Source organism: Rhinopithecus roxellana, chromosome 2, assembly GCF_007565055.1.
Source record: "Rhinopithecus roxellana isolate Shanxi Qingling chromosome 2, ASM756505v1, whole genome shotgun sequence".
In the NCBI taxonomy this organism is placed as follows: Eukaryota; Metazoa; Chordata; class Mammalia; order Primates; family Cercopithecidae; genus Rhinopithecus; species Rhinopithecus roxellana.
The window spans coordinates 152,946,771-152,970,934 of NC_044550.1; the positions used below are offsets into that span (position 1 = coordinate 152,946,771).

The following is a 24,164-nucleotide window of genomic DNA, read 5'->3' on the forward strand; positions in this document are numbered from 1 at the left end:
CCACCTTGCCTGGCCAAGAATTTTTAATTCTATACTCCTGTTTAGGCGCATCATAGTCTAAAGCTTTCTTCCTTAATAACTTTTAAAAGAAACCTGTAGTATTTCTTTTGTATGTTTTACTTCTTTAAAAATTATTTAGAGCAATGGGCAATAGACCAGTGCTAATCCACAAACTGTATTATTGGTCTGCAATAAGCACAGAAATTGTTCAGAAACTTTTATAGCAATTTGACATTGCTACATCATTCAAATATAATCAGTAAACTCTTGTTGAAGGGGATGCTGTTGAACTTGCAAGGTGAGTTTTATGTTGTGCAATCTGCATCCCAGTAGGGGATCACTGCATCATGCACAGTAGGACCCCACATTAAAACCTATATTTTAAGGTTTCTTAGCTGTCACCAAAATATGTATAAAAATCTGAGAGACTGTCAGGTTTCTTTTTAAACGTATTTTTACGATCATTTACATTTTAATCAAAGCTGCTTTAAGTATGTAGTTCAACATTACTGGCCAAATTAGAGAAGTAGCCTATTTATAGTTGGTGATTTAAGCTTCACTGGATTTTTGTCAAAACAAGACATACCTTTTCTGAAAACAGTACAATAGAAGTGATTCCAAATAATATGTGATTTTTTTTTTTTCTTAAGACAAAAAGTTTATGCTGCTTTTACTCCTCTGTGGAGCTTGGGTTTGCAGCTGTCATTGTTGGTGAAATAGTAAAACCACTTGTGGAGGTGTTGGCTAATAAAACAATGGAATCATAAATGCCTCTTACAAACAAAAAGCCAAAATAATTTTTTGAAAGAGTATTTAATTAAAAAGTCACCAGAAGTAGATGCCAATATACCATGCACAAACTATATACTTTGTGGACTTCCTATAATAAAGTAGCATTTTAAGTAAGATTTAAAATGTATATACACATTGCCAAGGTATTTGTGAAAACTAAAATTTGCTTAGAAACATTGGGTGAATCTGTGGTAAAAAGGGTACTATGTTTCATAACTAATGATATGAAAACCAACTTCAAAAAAAGCCAGCAACATTTATTTTAACTTGAATACACAGGCAAATCTTTTTAGTGTATGTACAATTTAAACATGATATCAGAATTTTAAAAAAGTTCTTTGGCAATAAACACAACTAGCTCTGAACCATATACAACTAAGGAAGTTTACATTGTTGGTGAATTGGAAGTTTAAGTTTTAGGTAGGGGTATGTTTTGCTGGTGCGGTTGCATTGATCATAAAACTTTCTGGAGTACTGACTCCGCAGATTAAAGAAGCTGCTGGAGAATGAATGTAACTTAATACAGTGGCTCCTTCAGAAAATTTTGCTGTGATATCAGCCAAACTAAATAATGTGTTTAGTGACATAGTAAAAGTTGTGGTTACATAAAGGCTAGTGCATTAGATACTAGTTTACTAGTTTATTCTCTTTATTATGTGATAATAAGGAAGCCAATCATAACGAACTATTATTGCATGCTGAGTAACAAGTAAAGAGAAGTTCTGTCAAAAATGTTTGAACCATAGATCAAACCCTTATCTTTTTCTGCAAGACAGGAAGCCAGTTTGGTCCCAACTTTTTAAAGATGTAAACTGGATAGCCACACTTGTTTATTTGCCAGATTATCTTCAATATTTTTACTGAGCTTAATATTTCCTGCAAGGAAAAAAATGCAAGATGTTTTCCAATGGCCAATAACATCAAAGGGCAAAGTGAAAGACACTTGGAAGAATAGCTTCCATAAGTTGTTATGATGTAACTTGATAATAATTATCAATGAAGTAGGTGATAAATTTTATATTGCACAGTTGCAAAAAGTTATCAAACATGGTACATATTTTATAGAATGTTCTGATTTTCAGAATAAACCAACACAGAATTCATGAATTCAAAGTTCGTGTCATTGAGATAAAATTTAAATTTGACTCTAACTTTATAAATTGTTGTAATTGGCTATCATTGAGGAATAAAGACAAATTTTGAAGTTAAATTATAACTTGCCCGAGCTTACTAAAATTGCTTTAAAATCTTCTGTTCTCCTGAACATATATATGTGACACTGTCTTTTCTGCTAATAGTGTAGTAGAAAATGGTTTAGCTATCCCTTATCCTCTGCAAGTAGCAGTGTCAACTTATTGTAGTAAGCAACCTCACTTACATTAAACATTGCTATACCTGTTTGATCAAAGTATGCATATAGACATTTAATATGGGGACTCAGCATTTCTCTCATGATTTTAGAAAAATAATTGAGGAACACAAAATTATGAGTGTAACAGTGATTGTCCATATTAATTTCCCATAAATAAATGAGCAATGCATAGTTTTTATAATTCTTTTTCCTTTTATGTTGATTATAACATTTTATATTTGTTATGTACAACACAAATTGGGGTTCAAGATTTCATTTTTCTAGAAATTCATTTTTTATTTAACCAAAGTATTAGTCTACAATAAACTAGGAAAAAAAAAAAAGGTGGTCCCTTCACCACAGACTGAAAGGTACCTGATCCAGAAGAGGGAATAAATGCTAGGTTAATCATAGTAGGAGGCTCTACATTACTCACTGGAATCTATTAAGTTAATGGTCATAGTTGTTACATATAAATTGGGGCCAAGAACTTAAATCTTTCTGAACACAGGGCTAGCAAAATAATAAAGCAACATTCTGTGAAAGGATTGTTTCTATAGATTCAATTTCCAATTTTCTGCTCTCACAAAGAGCTCAAAACATCCTACATCCAACCTCTTTCCAACCTCTGCTATTCTAACACCACTTAGCAATGAAAAATTTACAATAATTTAAATCAGGAAGAAATAAGATCTCCACTGGCTTTGGCTGATGCACTTGATTTATTTTCTAAACAGTGTTTTTCTTAGGAAAGAGGCTCTGCCTCAGTGTTCTTTGTAGTCTGCAGACTTAGTTCAAAGTCAGTGTTCTCAAATATGTATTGACTAAATTAGTAGTTTAAGGGGATATATAAAAATTTAGAAAAAAACTTAAGCTTCTTGAGCAGCTCAAGACTTCACCATTCTCATTAACTCATTTCAGTGGAAATCAAATGAGTCACCATACTCATTAACTCATTTCATTCAATTTGTTCTTTTGAGGTAACCAAAATTTTCTCATTGGGAAAAACTACCAAACTCCTTATACTATGCCAAATCTTTTTTGATAGGCCTAAATTTAGAGAATGAGTGCAGAATAGGAAAAAAGCCCACATTTACATTCAAAGTTTAAAGCCACCTAGTATCTGAGGTCACTGATCAAAAACAGCTGCCACATTTCCCAGTGGGGAGTAAAATAACCCAACTTAAGAAAAAAATGCCCACAAAGTCAGACCAAGGTCTGACTTTGAAACGGGTTAACATAAGGAGTTCTCACTGCTGCAATAAAGTTAAATATGCAACACCAATAAAAGAAAGCATTTACTTTTTAAGGAAATAAAACAAGTAACACTGGTATCAACTTGAATGGATGCTTCAGGAGGGCAGGGGATTTTGTGTTTTGTTTAAACATCTGCAGAAAGATGATCAAAGCAGTGTGTTCTCTCCAGTATCAAGAGGTTAGAAAATGGACACACTGTGACTTACTGGGTTCAAAGCTTTGAACTAGAACATGTAATGTTTTAGATGGTTATGTTTACAGCTTCTCCATATGAAATATTCAGTAAGAGTATACTCATTTATATATTTTAAAGAATCAAACTGGGCAATGTTAAAACTGATATTTGATCATGACCTTGGATAACAATCATCTAATTCTTACCTTTCTCCAAAAAATTGGGCACATATCCTCCCAGGTGGGAATGTTAATGCTTTGGTATTTACAGAATAGTCAGTTACCTGCTTTGTATATGAGGAGTCAGTGAACCATTAAGTAAAATGTGTATCTGACATACCACAGCTCCCAAAGAATGAATTTACCACTGACATCAAGGTTTACTGTGAAATGCAGCAGATACATATTTTACAAAATATGAAATTTAATGAAATTCATACTTTTAAGCAATCATTTCAGTGAAAGAAATTGTTATGATGTATATGTATGACAACAGATTCAGAACTGGTTCGAGTTGAATTTCAGCAATACATTTTAAAGGTATTTGCCAAAGAAACCCTAAAGCTCATTTTATTTCAAGTGAAAACATCATCATGAAAAAAGTCATGTCACATTGACTAACAAGGTTGGTAACAAATGTAATGATCACCTTTATCACTTAACATTTCACAAGACTTTTTATTGGTTCTAAAAAGTAATTAATATTTTTAAGGTACGGTATATAAACAAAATAGCCATATCTTGATTTTTGGCAACATGAAAAGGCCAATTTCCTTTCAAAACAATTCCTGGACTACAGCTACAAATGTAGTGAACAACGTCATATAGAGTAAAATTCAAACTCCTGACACACACTTCTATGGCAACTGTAACATAGTTAACACTTGGCCTGTACCTATATGAACACTGATCCATTAGGGACCAGTGAATAAAAATTTCTTCAATCTCATTTGCTATTTTAGTTGAGGATTCTAATTTACAGAAGAGCTGGGCCTTTCCTTCTCCCATTCCTTTTATAACTTCCTATCCAGTTTCCTGCAGTTTGTTTTTCCTCCTATATGAATTGTTCTTATAATCTTTAAATGTATCTGTTTCCATTCACTTTATGCCTGCATGCTTCTCTATGACTTGCCAAACATGTAGAATTGGGTGTAAAGTAGTATTTTTCCAAGGTCAAAAGAAGTATACAAATTCATTTATTAGGATTAGGTTTAAATTGCTTTCATTGAAATTATTCAAAGGATTTTTGCCTTCATTAAAAATTATATCAAGTAAATAAAAATATGACATCCATGTTTGTTCACCAATAAGGATTTAGGTTTATCCAACTTTTTGCTAATACAAATTCAAGCATTGTCTTCTTGATTATCGTTCCCAGTAGATGTATAACAGAATACAATAGGGGTGTCAGTTTTTTAAGGATATTCAAAATTATGGAAAACAGAGGTTCAATTATAAAAAGCCAGCTAACAGCACAAAGGTCACCAAGGTACGATACAATTTTGAGTGGGACCTATGCAGTGCTACTTAGCCATTAAAAATGCCAACAAAAGGAATGGGGGATGAATCACAGTAAGTATTCCCTTAACTGTAACACTTAAATATACATGTACACTGACTACATTCTATTTCAGGTGCTTGTATAACTGTAAAGACATTATATTACGAAGAAACACAGCTGGAAGTCTGGGCTTCTGCATTGTAGGAGGTTATGAAGAATACAATGGAAACAAACCTTTTTTCATCAAATCCATTGTTGAAGGAACACCAGCATACAATGATGGAAGAATTAGGTAATAATGACTAACCAAAAAAACTTGTATTAAATGTTGTTTAATAAATGCCAAAGCTTGGCCTCATTTGAGATAAGGCATGTATTCATTATACTTTGTGGGGAGTTAAAGTATTTATGTAGCATTCAACTTCTGAGAAATCCAAAATAATTACACATATTCTTAGTCCCATACTAAAACTCCCCATACTTTTAGCATTCCTTCTAACACAAGCTGAGTGGATAGTGAGTTTGGAGAATGTAAATAAGAGGCAAGAAATATCTAAATTAAAAGTAAAATAATTAAAATGGTCAGATGCAGCAAAAATTAGGACCACTAAGATAAACTTGCATTAACTTCAGCAATGAATTAAAATACTAATCATATCTTGGTTTTTTTTTTTTTAGATGTGGTGATATTCTTCTTGCTGTCAATGGTAGAAGTACATCAGGAATGATACATGCTTGCTTGGCAAGACTGCTGAAAGAACTTAAAGGAAGAATTACTCTAACTATTGTTTCTTGGCCTGGCACTTTTTTATAGAATCAATGATGGGTCAGAGAAAAACAGAAAAATCACAAATAGGCTAAGTTGAAACACTGTATTTATCTTGTCAGTTTTTATATGTAAATACACTGTTAAAATGTCAGGAAAAGTATGATCTAATGAAAGTCAGTTACACCTCAGAAAATATGATTCCAAAAAAATTAAAACTACTAGTTTTTTTTCAGTGTGGAGGATTTCTCATTATTCTACAACTTTGTTTATATTTTTTCTATTCAGTAAAAAGCCCTAAACAGCTAAAATGATTTGTATACCCCACTGAATTCAAGTTGACTTAAATTTAAAATTTGGTATATGCTGAAGTCTGCCAAGGGTACATTATGACCATTTTTAATTTACAGCTAAAAGATTTTTTTAAATGCATTGCTGAGAAACAATGCTTTCATCAAACAATAAATAAATATTTTTCAGAAATTATAGTTGTCTTTTAGTATGCGATACTAATTAAGGTTACTTGTATTACCACCATTTAAAAGATCCTAGTAATTTATCCTTTCAAATACCATGTTATTTGTTACCATCATTGACAAATGTCTTCTAGGGTTATCCCTAAAAATGCTCAGAGAATTATAAACTTGTTTTGTTTTAGTAAGAAATGGCTAAAGCTCTTTTTTCCACAATTGTTAGCGACTATATAAAAACTTGCGCTGCTCCACCAGTGGGCCTTGGGAAATGCATCAAGGCCAAACCAGCTTGACCCTGGCTCATAGACATGGTCATGAGGCTATTTAAATTTGTGCCACATGAAGAGTGTTTGTACACGTGCCTCCTAGAAACTACACTAAGGGTAATTTATTTCATAGAGCCCACCCAAATGCCTTATAGATTTTATTAATTTGGATATGAAAGTGTACCCCATTTAGTTTCACCAGGAACCCAAATGCTATCAAAAAGTTGTGATATCAAAAATGTATGAGTCTCTTAATATACTCAGCAAGAGTGTCACAGCAGTAATGATAAAGACTAGTTTTAGTCTCAAGCCTTAGAGGGGCCCTTTGTTGCCTTTTGTAGTGCAGCCTCTTACGAGACTGGTGTTTTGTTTGTTTGATTAACAAAACTGTGGCCCAAGTGGAACCTTGACCTTTTCTCAGATAATTTGTTTATGTACACAGCTAATACAGCTCTTTAGAGTCCCTGTTAAGTGACTCATTCACATTCCTTTCTTGGATATAAAGTCATTGCTGTCTTTATTTTTGAAATATTACAAGACAACGATTTTTAACTTAACATGAAAAATTCACTCTTTTATTTTGGAAAAAAAGTTAACTTTAACTTTTCATACTAACAAACAGAACAAGATTTAAGGTAAATTTCTTAAACATTATCCAGAAAAATAACAAGATTTATAGTATCTACTTCTGGTACTAATATACATAAAAGGCCAAAACCATGCCTATTCTGCAGGTGTAGCTTCGGTGCTCTCCTGTTCAGGGGCAGGCTCACTGCCCGCTTCTTTTCCTTCTTTGCTTCTTTTAGATTTTTTGTGTTTGTGTCTCCTGTGACTATCTCCTTCTTCACTTTCATGGCGACGTCTACTATTACTGAAATAAAAAAGGTGTGTTCTGTTTAAATACACAATCAGTGACAAAAATCCAATCACTCTAAGGAAATTCTCAATATAACACTGGGTTTAAAATAATCTAATGCATTTTCTCATCAATATAGTGTGGGGAAGAATCAGTTTTATGTGACTTTTATGCAGGGATTGTATTTATTTTATAGGGTCATCTTCACTGATATTATCTCAGATTCCCAGTGCCTATACAGCTTCTGAAATGCATATTATAATATACAGTAACAAATTAGAAACAAGCACTAACTCAAAACTGGAAATACTGTAAAGGGTTGATTTTTGGCAAACAATAGGTATTTTGTTTAATGCTTTTTTAAAAAAAATTGAGACAAGGCCCTGAATTTTTCTTTAATGAAACCAAGCACTGCTTCGTTTCATAACTTACTAAAGACTGGTTCATAGGCCAAAATTGCCCCTCTTCCAATGCGATAATGTAGTAAGTCAAAATCTCTCCCATACTATTGGCTCACTATTTTATTAAAGAGCAAACCTTCGAGACGACTTATGTCTGGTTTCCTCTTTTTCCCTGTGTCGTCTTTCTCTATGTCGTTCTTCTTTCTCTCGACTTGCTCTGTGACGCTCATAACCTCTTTCTGCATATTCCCTGTATCTGTATCGTTCTTCATCGCTGAAATTAAAATAGAAATGTTTTCTTGACAACTGGACTATTAATTCTGAATGGATTCAAACTGTAAAAGAGGAGATGTGATCTGCAGTCCAAACCCCAAATCCTCACATTAGCATCTTTTATAACATTAGTGAGGAATAAATATTTGTTGAATTGAGAGGAAAACAATGGTTGTTCTCAAAATAGCACTAGAGCTAAGAATATAAATATATAATAATTACATATGTTAAATGACCAATTTTGTTCTGTGCTTTCATAGCTGTTAAAAAGATTTAATATAACAATGCTTTGGTTTTTTCATTTCTTGAAAAAGTGAGATCTGCAACTGATTTAAATTGTTACCAGCTTTTAAAATTTTTGCTCCTTTTAGAATTAAAATATTTGTATATCTCAGATTTTTTTTTTTTTTTGAGACGGAGTCTTGCTCTGCCACCCAGGCTGGAGTGCAGTGGCCGGATCTCAGCTCACTACAAGCTCCGCCTCCCGGGTTTACGCCATTCTCCTGCCTCAGCCTCCCGAGTAGCTGGGACTACAGGCGCCCGCCTCGTCGCCCGGCTAGCTTTTTATATTTTTAAGTAGAGACAGGGTTTCACCGTATTAGCCAGGATGGTCTCGATCTCCTGACCTCGTGATCCGCCCGTCTCGGCCTCCCAAAGTGCTGGGATTACAGGCTTGAGCCACCGCGCCCGGCCCGTATATCTCAGATTTCTAATCAATATTCTTGGAAAGTCTTGGACACATATTTAACATTATAAAAATATACAACTCACAATGACTACAAAACAGAAAGCAAGTATGTTTTTAAACTTTAGGTTTATCATTAAATATTCATCAAATAGAGAAGTATAAACATAAGGAACAGAGACATTAAAGCAACTTCTACAGTATCCATACAAAATGCAGATTGGACATACCTGCATTCTGACATCCTAATTACGTGTGTGTGTGTGTGTGTGTGTGTGTGTGTGTGTGTGTGTGTGCGCGCACGTGCGCGGGGCGGGGGAACTACATGGCTAATAACTTCAACTGCATACATATAAGTTGCATCTCCATTTTCTGATTTTGGATTGAATTACACAGACTGGTGAAACTGAGATGAATGGCTAGAGTTAGAGGGTGGTCTTTCTTTACCTCCCTAGACCTCTTCTCCTTTCATGTTCTTTAACTGACATTCTCTTTCCATCTTTCTCTTTATCCTTCATGTCTCTTATTTCTTCCTTTTTCGTTTTTTTGTTTAGCATAGAAGTCAACACTTTCTACATGTAAATTCCCTTAGAATAACATAATCTTTTAGAAGAGTATGCTGAAGAGCTTTGATTTCTAGAAATGTTTAATATGAATTATTAAAGTAGTAATTTGTATGAAACATCAAGATGGTAAAGAATCTCAGGGTTTAACATAGTCAGGTAGCAACTATAAGCCATGTTTTAAAAGACATGTCAGCCTATGTTCTAGCAAAAGTAATGATTCAGTAATGCTATGCTTAATGCCCAATTGTACTGCTGACCAAGTTATTATCTGTGATACATTAAAATTTTAGAATCTTATTTAAAAAAGAGAAAATGTATTAATATATACTTTTGCACATATTTGTGTATGTTATTTCCACTATTTTTCTCCTATCCATAAATATGTACTTTGTACTTGGAGTGTGGAGGCATGTCACCTGAAAGGGAACATGCCATGCCAGTCAGTGGAGAGCAGCAGAAAGAGTACAAGTGGAGTACACACAGGATCACATCCTGATTTTGCCATTTAATAAATGAGTGACCCAGGCTGTTACTTAACCTCTCTCAGCCTCGGTTTTCTCATCTGTAAAACTGCCAAGAGGCTTTTTCAAGGCTTTTTACAGAACTGACAACATTTATAAAGTGCTTGGTATGAAAGCAGGCACTCAATAAATGGCAGTCTTTGGTGAATTTAATGCTTAATTTTTTCAGAAGCAGAACTTTTTAGTACCATGTCTTGAAGTAGAACAAACTAGCACCATAGGAAATATAGTTAACTTCTCTCAAAAAATGAAGCTTTTCAAAGACTGCAACTAGATTTACATAAAAATAATTAAAGTCAATTATCTCATAATGTGTCATTTGTAACTCTCCTTTTCCTCTTACCCTGAAACCAAGTCTTGTTGAACTCGAAGCCTTTAGATTCTAAAAGCAGCCCTGTGATGGGAACCTTAAAACAGACAGTAGAAGATTGGGTCCTACACACAAAATAGAAAGACCCTCCTCCTTCCATCCCCTTTTCTGATAAGTGGCTGAACCAGAAAGGTTTCTCTGAACCTGGAAATTACATTAGAGTTCATTTCAAACATCCTCAAATGACCAGCCTTCTTTCTGGCCCATAATTAAGCTGCCTAAAAAGCAGAAGTTGAAACTGGTCTGTAATTGTCAAAACGACGGCCCTGTAATTTGTAAACCAACATATACTACATGCCATACTGCTAAAATATCAGCCTTCAGACACCTTTACTTATACTTCACTTGGATTTTCCAGAGCATAATGTCTTCCTGGGATAATTCAGAACTCAAAATTCCTCCACTTTTTGCCTCTCTGACCTTAAACATTTCAGTCAAATTTAGGTAAACTTTGACTCCTAATGCCCTACAGTTCAGCAACTTGAATATCAAATGTGGTTTAACCATTAATGCTTTTAAGTTTCAATAAAAACTCAGTAATATCTGTGCATGTATTTGAAGCAGAAGAATTAGAGGTTTTAGCCAAATCTTCTATAAACAATGTGTTATTTATGCAAAGAGAATTTATGAGCCCTGCCTGGTAAAGCAATTTATTTTATTCTTATTTCCTATCAAATTTTGCATTAAGCTCCTTACTTATAAACATATACAATCTAGAGATAGCAATGCTATCTCAAACATATTCATTTCCATTTCCACATTAGAAACAATTTGACTTTCTGGAAAGTAATGCCCTCGAACTTAAAAGAATCATGCACTTAAATTGGCTAAAGTCAACAGCACATTTCCCACCAAGCAAACACAAATCATATACTCATGCACACACATAGACACACACACACACACACACACGTATCATAGTGTTTACTTATTTGGTCAATAAAATTTTATTAAGTGCCTACGATGTATAAGTCATATTAGTAGGAGCCAAAGGAAGGAAAAAAGATGAATAAATCCTTATCAGTTCCTTCTTGTGCATTTTTTTAGGTAAAGTTTTAAGCTACTGACCAGTCCTAGTCAGCTTGACAATATGAGGGGTCTTCAAAAAGTTCATGGAAAATGCATACTATGAAAAAATTATGCATGGATTTCAACATTTTTCTGCACCAAAATAAACTCAGTAATTTGTTACAACATCGCCGAACAGGATCTAGAGGTACTAGTGTTAACTGTTTAGCGGTACCATAAGCCACACCCATATAAGTCAGCAACCTTAATAAATGTGCATGTTCTTGACTGATCCACTGTTCAGCTCATCTCTTTCCTCTCCTTGGGTCTCCCTATTCCCTAAGAAACAATAATGTTGAAATGAGGCTAATTAATAACCCTACAATGGCCTCTATGCGTTCAAGTGAAAGAAAGAATCGCACATCTCTCATTTTAAATCAAAAGCTAAAAATGATGAAGTCTGGAGAGGAAGGCATGTCAAAAGTCATGACAGGCTAAAGTTTATCCCTCATGTGCCAAAAAGACAAGTTGTCAAGCCAAACAAAAAGTTGTTGAAGAAAATTAAAAGTGCTACTCCAGTGAGCACATGAATGGTTAAGAAAATGACAACAGCATTATTGCTGATATGGAGAAAGTTTTAGTGTCTGGATAGAAGAACAAACCAGCCATACAGCATTCCCTTAAACCAAAGCCTAATTCAGAGCAAGGCCCAATTATTTTCAGTTCTATGAAGACAGAGATAGGTGAGGGAGCTGCAGAAGAAATGGAAGCTAGCAGAAGTTAGTTAGTTTGTAAGGATTAAGCAAAGACGTGATCTATATAACATAAAAGTACAAGGTGAGGCAGTAAGTGCTGATGTAGAAGCTACAGCAAGTTATCCAGATGATCTAGCTAATCTGATCATCTGATGGAGGTAGCTCCATTAAACAATGCAGTTTTAATGTAGATCAAATAGCTTTATACTGGAAGAAGCAGCCATGAAGACTTTCACAGCTAGAGAGGAGAAGGCAATGCCTGGCTTCAAAGTTTCCAAGGACAGGCTCACTCTCTTGTTTCCTAATCCATTGTTCCTTAATGTAGCTGGTGATTTTAAGTTAAAGTTGGTGCTCATTTACCACCCTGAAAATCCTGGAGTCCTTAGAATTACGGTAAATCGACTCTGCCTGTGCTCTAACAATGGAACACCAAAGCCTGAATGGCAGCACATCTGTTTACAGGATGGTTTACTGAATATTTTAAGTATTCTGAACAAACTCTGTTTTTTCCTAACAATAGTAATACTCACTGGGGATAGAGGAAAGCTCCTCCTTCTCATTAACCGATGCAGTTCCATTACATTATTTTCAAAATTTGCAGTATATGTATACAGTCCAGTGTCAGTTAATGACAGGGATATGTTCTGAGAAATGCACTATTAGGTGATCTCATTGTTGTGCAAACCCCACAGAGTGTACTTACACAAACTTTGATGGTACAGCCTATTATACACTAGGTTACATATTATAGACTATTGCTCCTGGGCTTCAAATCTGTACAGCATATTACTGCACTGAATTCTGTAGAAAATTTTAACACAATGGTAAGTATTTGTGTATCTAAACAAAAGATACAGTATAAACAGTATTGTAATCTTATGAGACCACTGTTATACATGTGGTTTGCACTGACAGAATATAAAAATAATAACTAAAATCAGGAGGAAAACTTTTTAAAACATATGTAAGACAAATCTTCTTAAATATTAAAACAATACATGACTGTGTTGCAGGAAAGACTAATAGGAAAACCCATTTAAAAAGTTTTAAGTAAAATTTCCAATTCTTAAAGGCAGCCTATTTGTGCATTTTCTTTAAAAAATGGATAATGGTGTTTGGAAAATCACTATGTTTTTAATCCACTGGACATATTTTAAGAGTGACCTTGGGCAACACAGCATGACCCTGTCTCTACAAAAAATTTTTAAAATGAGCCAAGCATGGTGATGCATGACTGTAGTCTTAGCTACTTGAGAGGCTAAGCCAGGAGGATCACTTGAGCCCAGGACTTCCTACATTAGGGAACAATGCATTAGGAAACAAGAGAGTCAGCCTGTCCTTTCAAACTCTGAAGCCAGGCATTGAGTTCTCTTCTCTATCTATGAAAGTCTTAGATGGCATCTTCTTCCAATGTAAGACTGCAGTGAGCTATGATCATGCCACTGCACTCCAGCCAGCCTGGGTGATAAAGCAAGACCCTGTCTCTAAAAACAGAATAGAAGTGGTGATAATTTTATTTTTGAATATTAATATTTATAATACACTGGAAATATCTATATGGGCAACTAATTTAAGCTTCAGATGAAAAACTTAGATGGCAAGATAAAAATAAATGAAGCGGTAGAAAATTCTTTTAAGAGATAAGTAAACAAATTAAAGGACGGCTGTTCAAGGTAATGGGAAGCCTCTAATCCTTTATCATTTTAAGACGGCTTTCCTAAGTACTCCCTGAGCATCTCTTTTCCAAGTGAACTGAAATTCACTTCCTCATAACAAAAATAAATTTGAAAGCGGTTATAAAATACATAGTATAAACTCCTGCACACCCAACAAACCTGTTGAAAACACTTGGTGTAGGACTGTGATCACGCTCCCTCTCTCTCTCTCTGGTGCGTTCTCTTTCTCTGTCCCGATCACGGTCTCGCTCTCTGTCTCTGTCTCTCTCTCTATCTCGGTCTTTCTCTCTTCTGGCATAATAGTCCCACTGCTTGCTGGTGTCCACAAGACTAGGCCATGAAGGTGCAGAACCAGGAAGATGGGGAAAGGCAACTAAAGAAAAAATACAATTAAAAACAAACATTATGGTACTTTAAAAAAACAAAATGCCCACCAAAAATATGTCATTAGATTATAATAGAAATTCACTTTATAAATAGAAAAGAGAACTATCACATGGTGAATGAATACCCACAGTATCAGGGGAAGATCCAGAAACAAATCTTAAAAACCTAACATATAAAGACCCTTCATTATACAAGGTGAACAGGAATCAGAATTAGGTTGACCACAAACTCCCCAATATAAAAAATGGAAACCAGAATACATTGGGACATCTTCAAAGTGTTGAGAGGAGGCCAGGAGTTCAAGACCAGCCTAGTCAACATGGTGAAACCCCATCTCTGCTAAAAATATAAACATTTGCTGGGCATGGTGGTGCATGCCTGTAATCCCAGCTATTTGGGAGGCTGAGGCAGGAGAATCACTTGAATCCAGGAGGCAGAGGTTACAGTGAGCAGAGATCATGTCACTGCACTCCAGCCTGGGCGTCAGAGTGAGACTCTATCTCAAAAAAAGAAAAAAAAAAAAAAACAGTATTGAGAAAAAATATCAACCTAGAAAAGTGTACTCAACAACATTTTACTTCAAGATTCAAACTGCCTTTGTAAACATCAACAAAAAAATAAGCAAAACTTACAACCAACAGACTTCACCAAAAGAATGTCTATCAGGCCGGGTGCAGTGGCTCACGCCTGTAATCCCAACACTTTTGGAGGCCAAGGTGGGCAGATCGTGAGATCAGGAGTTCACGACCAGCCTGGCCAACATGGTGAAACCCCATCTCTACTAAAAATACAAAAATTAGCAGGGCACCGTGGCAGGTGCCTATAATCCCAGCTACTCGGGAGGCTGAGGCAGGAAGATGGCATGAACCTGGGAGATGGAGCTTGCAGTGAGCCGAGATGGCACCACTGCACTCCAGCCTGGGCAACGAAGTGAGGCTCCATCTCAAAAAAAAAAAAAAAAAAGAAAGAAAGAAAAAAGGAACATCTATCAGATATACTTAGAGAAAAAGAAAAATTATCCTAGAGGATCTAACATGAAAAGAAGTAACGGCTGAACAAATAAATGGTAATCATATATGCAAATTCAAACAAACCATATATGCTATTCAACAGTAGAGTTTTTTTTAAAAAGAATAAAACTAAAATAGTGAACCACAACAGGCTGTAAGTTAGACGAGAAAGATTATTCTAAAGTCTCTGTATTGGAGAAAGATGTTCAAATTATATGTAACTACACATTGTTAAGTATGAATAACAAATGTCGAGTAACCACTCAAAAAAAAAAAGAAAATGTATAGTTTCAAAACAATGAAGAAAAAAGGATTTTTTGAAAATCAATGCGAAACTCAGTCAATTCAAGAAGACTTGACAAAGATGTAGGTGGAGAGTTAAGTTCGAATAGCCAAATATTCTCAGTAATAAAAAGGGACTGACTCATCAGTTACAAAACAAAGATTGTTGATTTGTACTTTTTAAAAACCTAACTATAACCTTAATATAAACAACATAAAAACAGAAAGTTTAAAGAAAAAAGATGAGAAAAAAAAAAAAAATACAACCCCAGATCGAAAATGAGTAGCTTTAGGCTGGCGCGGTGGCTCACGCCTGTAATCCCAGCACTTTGGGAGGCCGAGGAAGGCGGACTGCCTGAGGTCAGGAGTTCCAGACCAGTCTGGCCAACATGGTGAAACCCTGTCTCTACTAAAAATACAAAAAAAATTAGCCAGGCGTGGTGGCACATGCCTGTAATCCCAGCTATTCGGAAGGCTGAAGCAGGGGAATTGCTTGAACCAGGAAGGTGGAGCTTGCAGTGAGCAGAGATCGTACTACTGCACTCCAGACTGGATGACAGAGTGAGACTCCGTCTCAAAAAAAATAAAGGGTAGCTTTATTAATGACACAACAGACTTATACAAAAAGCATTACTTAGGAAAGAAAGAATGATCACATGAAGATGGATGATGTAATTTACCAAGGAAACAGAACAAATTTAAACTTCCAAGTAGCTAACATCACCTTAAGTTTTAGAAAGTAAAAACTAATAGAAACACAAGTAGAAATAGAAAATTCACCATGTTCATGGGAGATTAACATAATTCTCTCAATTGTTGGTGGATTAAGCAGATGAAAAAATCAGTACAAATATAGAAGCGGTTTCTTTTTGTTTTAAGAGATGAGGTCTTGCTGTCATCCAGGCTAGAGAACAGTGGTATGATCATAGCTCACTGCAGCCTTGAACTCTAAGGCTCAAGTGATCTTCCCGCCTCAGCCTCCCAAACAGCTAGGATTACAGGTACAAGTCACCATGCAGATAAAGACTTGAGCTACATGTTCTTAGCATGGTTGATGTAACGGACATCACATAGGATACTGCCCATAACAAAGGATATTATTCTTCTCAAGCACATATGAAACATTTATGAAAAGGTACATATACTTTCAAAGGATGAGTGTAATAGGTTTGTTCTCTGACCACCATGCAATTTAAGTTAGAAGTCAAACTCAAAAGTTATGAGAAAATAATCCCTAAACATTTCAAATTAAAAACCCACTTCTGATAATTCATGGGTCAAAAATATCATAAATTTAAATAATTAAGAACTAAACATAGACAAACATAAGCCACATCAAAAGTTTAGGGATACAAGTTGTTCCAGAAGAAAATTTAGTCTTAAAATACTGTATTAGAAAAAAGTAAAAATTAATGAGCTAAATCTCCAAGAACGCAAAAAAAAAAAAAAAAAACAAACCAGAATAATCCAACAAAACAGGATAACAAAGAAGACTCTTCAAGGTTTCTTTTTCGTTTCGAGTCAGTTTTGTTTGGTAAGTTTTTGTTTTTAGGAGTTAATTCATTTCAGCTAAGTTTTTAAGTGCGTTGGTATACGGTACAGCATATTCTCTTTTACTGTTTTTTTGTTTTTGTTTTTTTTTTTAAAGACGGAGTCGTGCTCTGTCGCCCAGGCTGGAGTGCAGTGGCCGGATCTCAGCTCACTGCAAGCTCCGCCTCCCGGGTTTACGCCATTCTGCCTCCGCCTCCCAAGTAGCTGGGACTATAGGCGCCCGCCACCTCGCCCGGCTAGTTTTTTGTATTTTTTAGTAGAGATGGGGTTTCACCGGGTTAGCCAGGATGGTCTCGATCTCCTGACCTCGTGATCTGCCCGTCTCGGCCTCCCAAAGTGCTGGGATTACAGGCTTGAGCCGGCCTCTATTTTATTGTTTAATCTGCGTTGTCTACAGTTGTAATCCCTTTTTGCTTCTGATACTGTTTATGTGTTCTTTTTTCTTAATCTTGTCACAAAATTGTCATGTTTTATTTGTTGTCTTCAAAAACCAACTTTCATTTTTTTTCCATTATATGGTAGTTTTCTATGTACTTGATTTCCGTTCTTTGTAATCCTTTTTTGGTGACAAATCCTAAATCCTTTTAGAAAACGCAAAGTACAAATATCCCTGTTGTGTCACCATGAACTAATTTTTAAAAGTACAGTTGATAAATACATGAAATTTATTGTTTGCTAACCTGGCAGATACATAGACCACTCACTCCTTTAGTTAATATTTTTTAATTGCTCTGTAAGATGCAACACGTTTTTATTGCTTTAAAAATATTTAAGTACTTCACTGATCCAAACTGAATCTAGGCATCTAAATACTACTACGTACCATTGCCATAGGGAAATGCACGTGCAGAACGACTATCATAACCAGAGGAATGTCCACTGTTGAAGAAAAAGATATATTTTTATGTCTGGTACAAAGAAGTTCTGAATTTTAATAATGTAGTGCAAAAGGAAAAACTTAAGGCAAAATTACAACTTTTATCCAACCACCAATTTAATAATTTAGTTCTATAATTTTATTAATAAAACACGGTTTTTGACTTAAAAATATTAAAATACCTAATTTTACAGAAAAATAGGATGTGCTAGTACTATTTAACATAATCCAATCAACTTAGCTTGAGTCACAAGTAAAGTAACAGAAACTTTCAGGCTATCAGAATATTTCAGATTAAAAATTTAGTCTTAATTCAGCCCCACTGACAGGATTAACAAATAATACTTAACATTTTGACTGAGAAAACAAATGTGCCTAATAGTCACTTAACAAAACTAAATCCTTGTATTCTCACAATTCATGCATTCTTGATTTTATAGTTTCCTTTGAAAATCATATGCAGGGTTTGATGCTACTGATGTAAAGTTCTCACATATTTTGTCTTTTTACATCATTTGAATCATTTTTTCAGAAACACACTATTTTTAATAGTTTATTTGCTACTTAAGAGAAAATAGCAATAACTCTTATTAGTGATTTCTACCTGACAAGAATTGTACTTTATATTCAGTAGCTTTTAAAATCTTCACAACTCTATCACAGCCCTTTTGGTAAAAAGGAAAACTGAGTCTCAAAGGGCTTACGAACCTTGCCTCGCAACACTGTTTGATTTCTATGTTGTTAAATACCATATTGCCACCCATGAGGGAAATATTCTCTTTGTACAGCATTCTAGTTAACATAAGCCATAAGTACACAGTACAAAAAATAAGGTTACTGCCACACAGAATGGATCTAATCCTTCTTTGTGGAAGCTGAGATGGAGTATCAAGGAATAAAACAGCTTTTCTTGACTATGGTCCCATAATAGTTTTCCCTACTTCATCCCAAAAGAGACATGTATTATTCATCATTTCCAGTAATTTATGTTTGTATTTCCCATTAAAACTGACTTGCTGGGTTTTTAACATTCTAGGAGTTTCTTTAATCAAGTGTGTCATAAATCAAAGCAAGACATTATTTCAAAATATTATAATTTTAGTTTTCTTTGCCCTGTTTTGATTTCAGGCTACAGGTCCAACATCTTACATAAAACTAACATAGACATAGATTTATAAATTAAAAGACAGGTGCTGTGTTTATAAAATTAAATCTTTGAAAATATTTCCAAGATAAGTATATGGTTCTTCTGTCAAAAGGCTATCAATGATTAAAAATCAGTATCCATACTGATTTACCTTTCTATTGTTGGTATAAGAGATGGAGGTGGAGCTCCTGGTGGAGGAGGAAAACCTGAAACATTCAACCATAAGATAAAAAATGTTAACAGAATGTACACTTAATGTCAAGAGTGAAACAAAGTTGCTGTGTTATCACTAAATTTCTCTGGGGATATGAATGTGCTTCTCTATGTTGTAACAATGGACAGAAAAAAATGGAGCTCAAACTTATAAACAGATTTTTAGTGCAATAAAACTTTAAGTAAGCAGTCTGGTCTAATACACAGAGAACAAACTGGGAGTCAGGACACTGGTCTTATTTTCAGCACCACACACAGCCCATTTTGTAAGTATGAGAAAGTTAATCTCAATGCCTTACCTTCTCCATACATAAAACAGTAGCCACCAGATATATTTGAAATATTTTAGAAGAAAAGTAGATATATAGCAATCACCTCTTTCAAAAAATATTTCGAGAGTTTTAGAAGTATAGAAATTGCCTTAAAATGTGTAATTTATAAATAAAATCTTACCAGTAAATGCATAGTGCTCAAAGCTGAGAATATCCACCATAAAATATGTTCAAATCGCACAACCCTAACAAACTATTTTGCAAAGAAAAGCACATAATATAGTTTGTGGATCAGTTTGGAAGGAATATAATTTGTACCTCTGTATCATGGGGTCTGCATTCTCAATAATTCACAATACCTAAACGGAATACCACAGAATAATATGGCTGAAAAACAGTTAATCTACACTATACTTTCAAATTCAGATAGGCTATAAAGCATCCCAGCAGAAAAAGATTCCAAAACTTATGATGTCAATTCCTTATGATACCAATTCCTTCCAAGTGTTAACAATGAACAACTCTCACTACTAGGAAATGCACTAAATTATCTAACTTAAGTCTCTCACACTACAATTCAGACACTGTCCTAAATGAGAACAAGAGTATTCCACTGTCATATTGCCTGTCACCTTGCAGTTATGTGAAAACACTTCCACTAAGCCTCCGTTTTAGTAATTCTATGAAAAAATAAATCAGTTCTCTGAATCCTTCTCAAACGTCCACTTAAATCGATTTTTAGCCCCACTCCAAATTGTTTTCATGTTTACCATGTTCTTCACTGTATCCAGTTTTAGGATCTATAATTCCTCTATTAAACATCTTAAAAGTACAAAATTAGCAATTACCACATTAGTCCTAAAGTCCACAATCCTATTTCATACAGCCTCACAACCACGTTGTTTTTTAAACTAAAAAGACACATAAATGATTCCTTTGACTTTCCCTGATGAGTCTATTTCAGACACATTCACATATAATCAATGTCTCTATGCCACATCTAAATATGTATACTGTCCTATGCTACCTAAACTTCACTCAGTTTATCGAAGTCATTTTGAATTCAGACCCACCCTTGCAAGCATTATCACCTCTCATTCTCTTCATACACCTTGGCTTCTAACACTGAACTCAGTAAGACACACTTGCTACCAGGTGTGATATCACACTATAAAAAGAAATAACTGACAAAAATGTAAAAATAAATAAATAAATAAATAAATAAATAAAACACCGGGCCACATATAAACTCCTATTGATCATTCTATTACAATAAACAATCACCACTCTAAGAACAGCCACCTAACCAGCTGTCTGTCTAGTTGCTATGTGGGGTTTAGAACACATTTTCTCATGATACTAAGCCAGCAGGATTAAAATTAAAAAATCAGAAATAATGATAAAGTCAAAATAAAGTATCTTTCTCTTCTCTTATAGTCACTATATGACATAAAAAATTCATTGGTCTGTAAAGACATTTTTAAGAAAAATTTTATTTTATATCCTATACTGTTTTCTTCATAAATTGAATAGATAAGAATTTTCTCAGAATCTCTATTTCTACAGAAATGGGTAAGACAGGTATAAGAAAACTATATCTTAATCAAAACTGGAATGAAGCAAAGGCAGAGCTGAAAATAGGACCTTGAAATCCCAATAGCCTATTCCATATTCTAACCACATCAACACCGTCTCTCCTGTAACTATAAGCTTGAAAGTTCATGTTTATTAACAATGATGGAGAAAACATGAAAAAAGTTTTACCTGGAGGTGGTACAGTTATTGGAATACCTAAAAAACAAGTGATGAAATTTAATATAGTAATTGGATTTCAGAACCTGTTATGTATTTATGCCATCACCAAAACAAACTTTGATATAAAACCCCTCGCCTCATTATCCTGGCTTATTCACTCAAGAGAAGCATTCTGTTTTCTCGTAGAGGACTAACAATTCGAGTATAACATCCAACTTCCTTGATGAAAACCCAGTCTAACAACTTGATAACAAGGTTTCCCCCACTAGTAATCACAAAGTTAGACATCAGTTAAAAAAGCACACTTATGCACACACAATTATCAAATGCCATGAAGGTAATCCTAACTAAATATGATAATCAATGCCTGAGGTTGTTATTTTAACATTTTAACAGAAAAACTGATCTGTGAGTTCTTTCTCTAATACTGCAGGTAGTACAAGGATAACTCAAGATGATGGATATTACTGACTTTTGTAAAGCTCAATATGTTGTGGTTCATTCAAGTGTTGACTGTTTTAGTATTGTTGGCAGAAGTAGTAAAAGGCTAACATTTCCTTTGATTTGTAGGAGAAAAAGGGGGGAATAACCAATTCATATATATACACCCCCAGGGCACATTAACATAAATGTGAATGATTTACTTCTACAGGTGCTAGCAAATATTAATTTGAGTGACTCTCACTCATTATTTGTATACATTATAAACTCTGAGGAATAAACTATGTACATTCTCAATTTCACAGGGACCAAATGTGCCCTTAAAGCCTAATGTAAAATGTATTTACTAAATACTAAAATTAAATTCAGAATTTTAAATTTAAGAGATACATGAAAGGCAATTTATATGGCATGCAAATTTTAACTATTTTTCAGTGGAGGAAAAATGAGAGATTTCAAAGCAGGAAAATAAAAAAAAATGTAAGACAATTTAAAGCAACTTTTTCATGGAAAGTTTTATATAATAACTAAAACAGTTGGCATGGGTTCCTAAATCCTATCTTAAAAACTGCATCAAAATTAGTCTAAAAAATAATCTTAATTCATTAGCTAAATGTATGCAAAAAAATGAAACGCTTTCATGTCAAAGGAAACATATTCTAACACTATCTAAAAATGTTCTGATGTGCATGTTTTATCAGAGTAAGAGATTTAGATTAAAAAGATCTTAAGGTAGCAAATGGCCTTGAAAAAGAGACCAAAGCACCTGATTTTAACCACCCACACAATAAAAACATATTCCAAACTTACAAAACCAACAAGACTAAAGAAGATACATAAAGCAGCCATCAAGTTTCTTTATGAATCCACAAGTCTACTAAACTGACCCATAGCTAAAGGCAATTCTCATCCATCCTGAGGTTACCTTCCTGTTTCCCAAATTACTAAACTAAAAGAATCCAGCAAACCATACAAGCTAACAGAGTCCCAGACTCCAAAGTAAATGAGAAAAGTAAGGAAGGCAGAGCATTAAATGTTTTTAATATATACTATAACCTAATTTTCTTTAAAACAATATGGATACTAGTTAACTTCACTATTTGATCTAGTTTTCATATGTAAATATATGATTATTTTCTTAGATTTGTAAGATACAGATTTGTAACGTAAGATTTATAAGATAAAGGAATACACCAAAATCATCCACCCACTCTATATACTATAATCCTAATAACTTTACTTAAATGAATGTGAGCCAGATGTATCACTTTAGCTAATGCTTACTTAGCATTAATTAGCATTAGCATTAATTAACATTAGCATTAATGCTAATGCTTAATGTTAAAATGTAAATTCATGCAAAAAACTCAAAAATTTCTAGTCAGCCCCTTCAAACTTTAGTCCTCAAAAACATTTAAGTTGTTAAACTTCCACAAAACGTAGAGATAAAAGACATATGACCAAAGAATCAAGTACATTACAAGCGTAGTTAAAATTACTGTCTGCCTTTAGTGTTAATCTTACTACAGTAGTATCATAGGACAGACAAAAATAATCTACTGGAATTAAAGACATAATCAAAGAAAAAACCATCTCATTCATAGGTCTTTCCAATCAATACCTACACATCAGAAAGCTGGCATGGCAACTAGGAAGGGCCCTTCTTATGAGACCTCCATTTCATCTAAGATGTTATTTCAATGCAAATCTTTATAAGTAAATGTCATTAAAACAAGACTATAAAGTTGATGAAACACTATATAACCAATTCTCTGACAATTATTGAATGTATTTTCAAACTGAAATATCATGTAAGACCAACACCATTCTCACTTAAAAATCACTATTTAGTATTTGACTTTTCTTAATAAAACAGAAACAGTATAAGGGAAAACAAAATTCATCTCAAAAGTCCCTCTCCTTTCCCCTCCCAATACCTCCATCTTCCTAGCAAACACATGCTGCCTAACCTAGACAACAGACTTAAATAAGGAAAATACTTTGTTTCTTTTCTATATCCTTTATCTGAAAAATTAGTTTTAAAAATGTTGATTTTCCTGGAAAGCTGTACATAACAGTAGTAAAAGTAGATTTCTAGTGCTGGCCAAAACCTTTTGGAAAAGTAATACTCAAGCTCTAACAGACTGAATAGATTAGTGGTATTAAAACTTGAACATAGGCCGGGTGCGGTGGCTCACGCCTATAATCCCAGTACTTTGGGAGACCAACGTGGGTGGATCACAAAGTCAGGAGATGGAGACCATCCTGGCTAACACGGTGAAACCCTGTCTCTATTAAAAACACAAAAAATTAGCCGGGCATGGTGGCATGTGCCTGTAGTCCTAGCTACTCAGGAGGCTGAAGCTGGAGAATCACTTGAACCCAGGAGGCAGAGGCTGCAGTGAGCCGTCGTGCCACTGCACTCAGCCTGGGCAACAGAGCAAGACTCCGTCTCAAAAAAAATAAATAAGTAAAAAAATAAAAACAAACCACCTGGAACATGCATCAGAATCACCTGGAGAGTCTCTTAAAACACAC

At 34.5% G+C, this 24,164-nt stretch overlaps 2 protein-coding genes across 18 annotated transcripts in view; one reads left to right on the forward strand and one right to left on the reverse strand.

Moving 5' to 3' along the window:
* The window catches only part of LNX1 (ligand of numb-protein X 1), a 192,153-nt gene extending 185,656 nt beyond the window's left edge, over positions 1-6,497 (forward strand). For 5 of the 6 annotated variants that reach the window (XM_030922374.1, XM_030922371.1, XM_030922366.1 and 2 more), the window contains 2 exons: positions 5,209-5,367; positions 5,754-6,327. In XM_030922374.1, the coding sequence (XP_030778234.1) occupies positions 5,209-5,367; positions 5,754-5,889 (295 nt within the window). In that variant the 3' untranslated portion in view covers positions 5,890-6,327. Of the gene's footprint in view, positions 1-5,208; positions 5,368-5,753 lie in introns of all 6 variants that reach the window. The other variant, XM_030922385.1, reaches the window with a different exon arrangement.
* Positions 4,233-24,164, reverse strand: part of FIP1L1 (factor interacting with PAPOLA and CPSF1) — a 75,389-nt gene continuing 55,457 nt past the window's right edge. For 7 of the 12 annotated variants that reach the window (XM_010369020.2, XM_010369017.2, XM_010369029.2 and 4 more), the window contains 6 exons: positions 21,195-21,221; positions 19,097-19,151; positions 17,745-17,800; positions 13,851-14,064; positions 7,974-8,111; positions 4,233-7,451 (listed from right to left, as the gene is read on the reverse strand). In XM_010369020.2, the coding sequence (XP_010367322.2) occupies positions 7,304-7,451; positions 7,974-8,111; positions 13,851-14,064; positions 17,745-17,800; positions 19,097-19,151; positions 21,195-21,221 (638 nt within the window). In that variant the 3' untranslated portion in view covers positions 4,233-7,303. The remainder of the gene's footprint in view (positions 7,452-7,973; positions 8,112-13,850; positions 14,065-17,744; positions 17,801-19,096; positions 19,152-21,194; positions 21,222-24,164) is intronic. The other 5 variants (XM_010369018.2, XM_010369028.2, XM_010369022.2 and 2 more) reach the window with 1 other exon arrangement.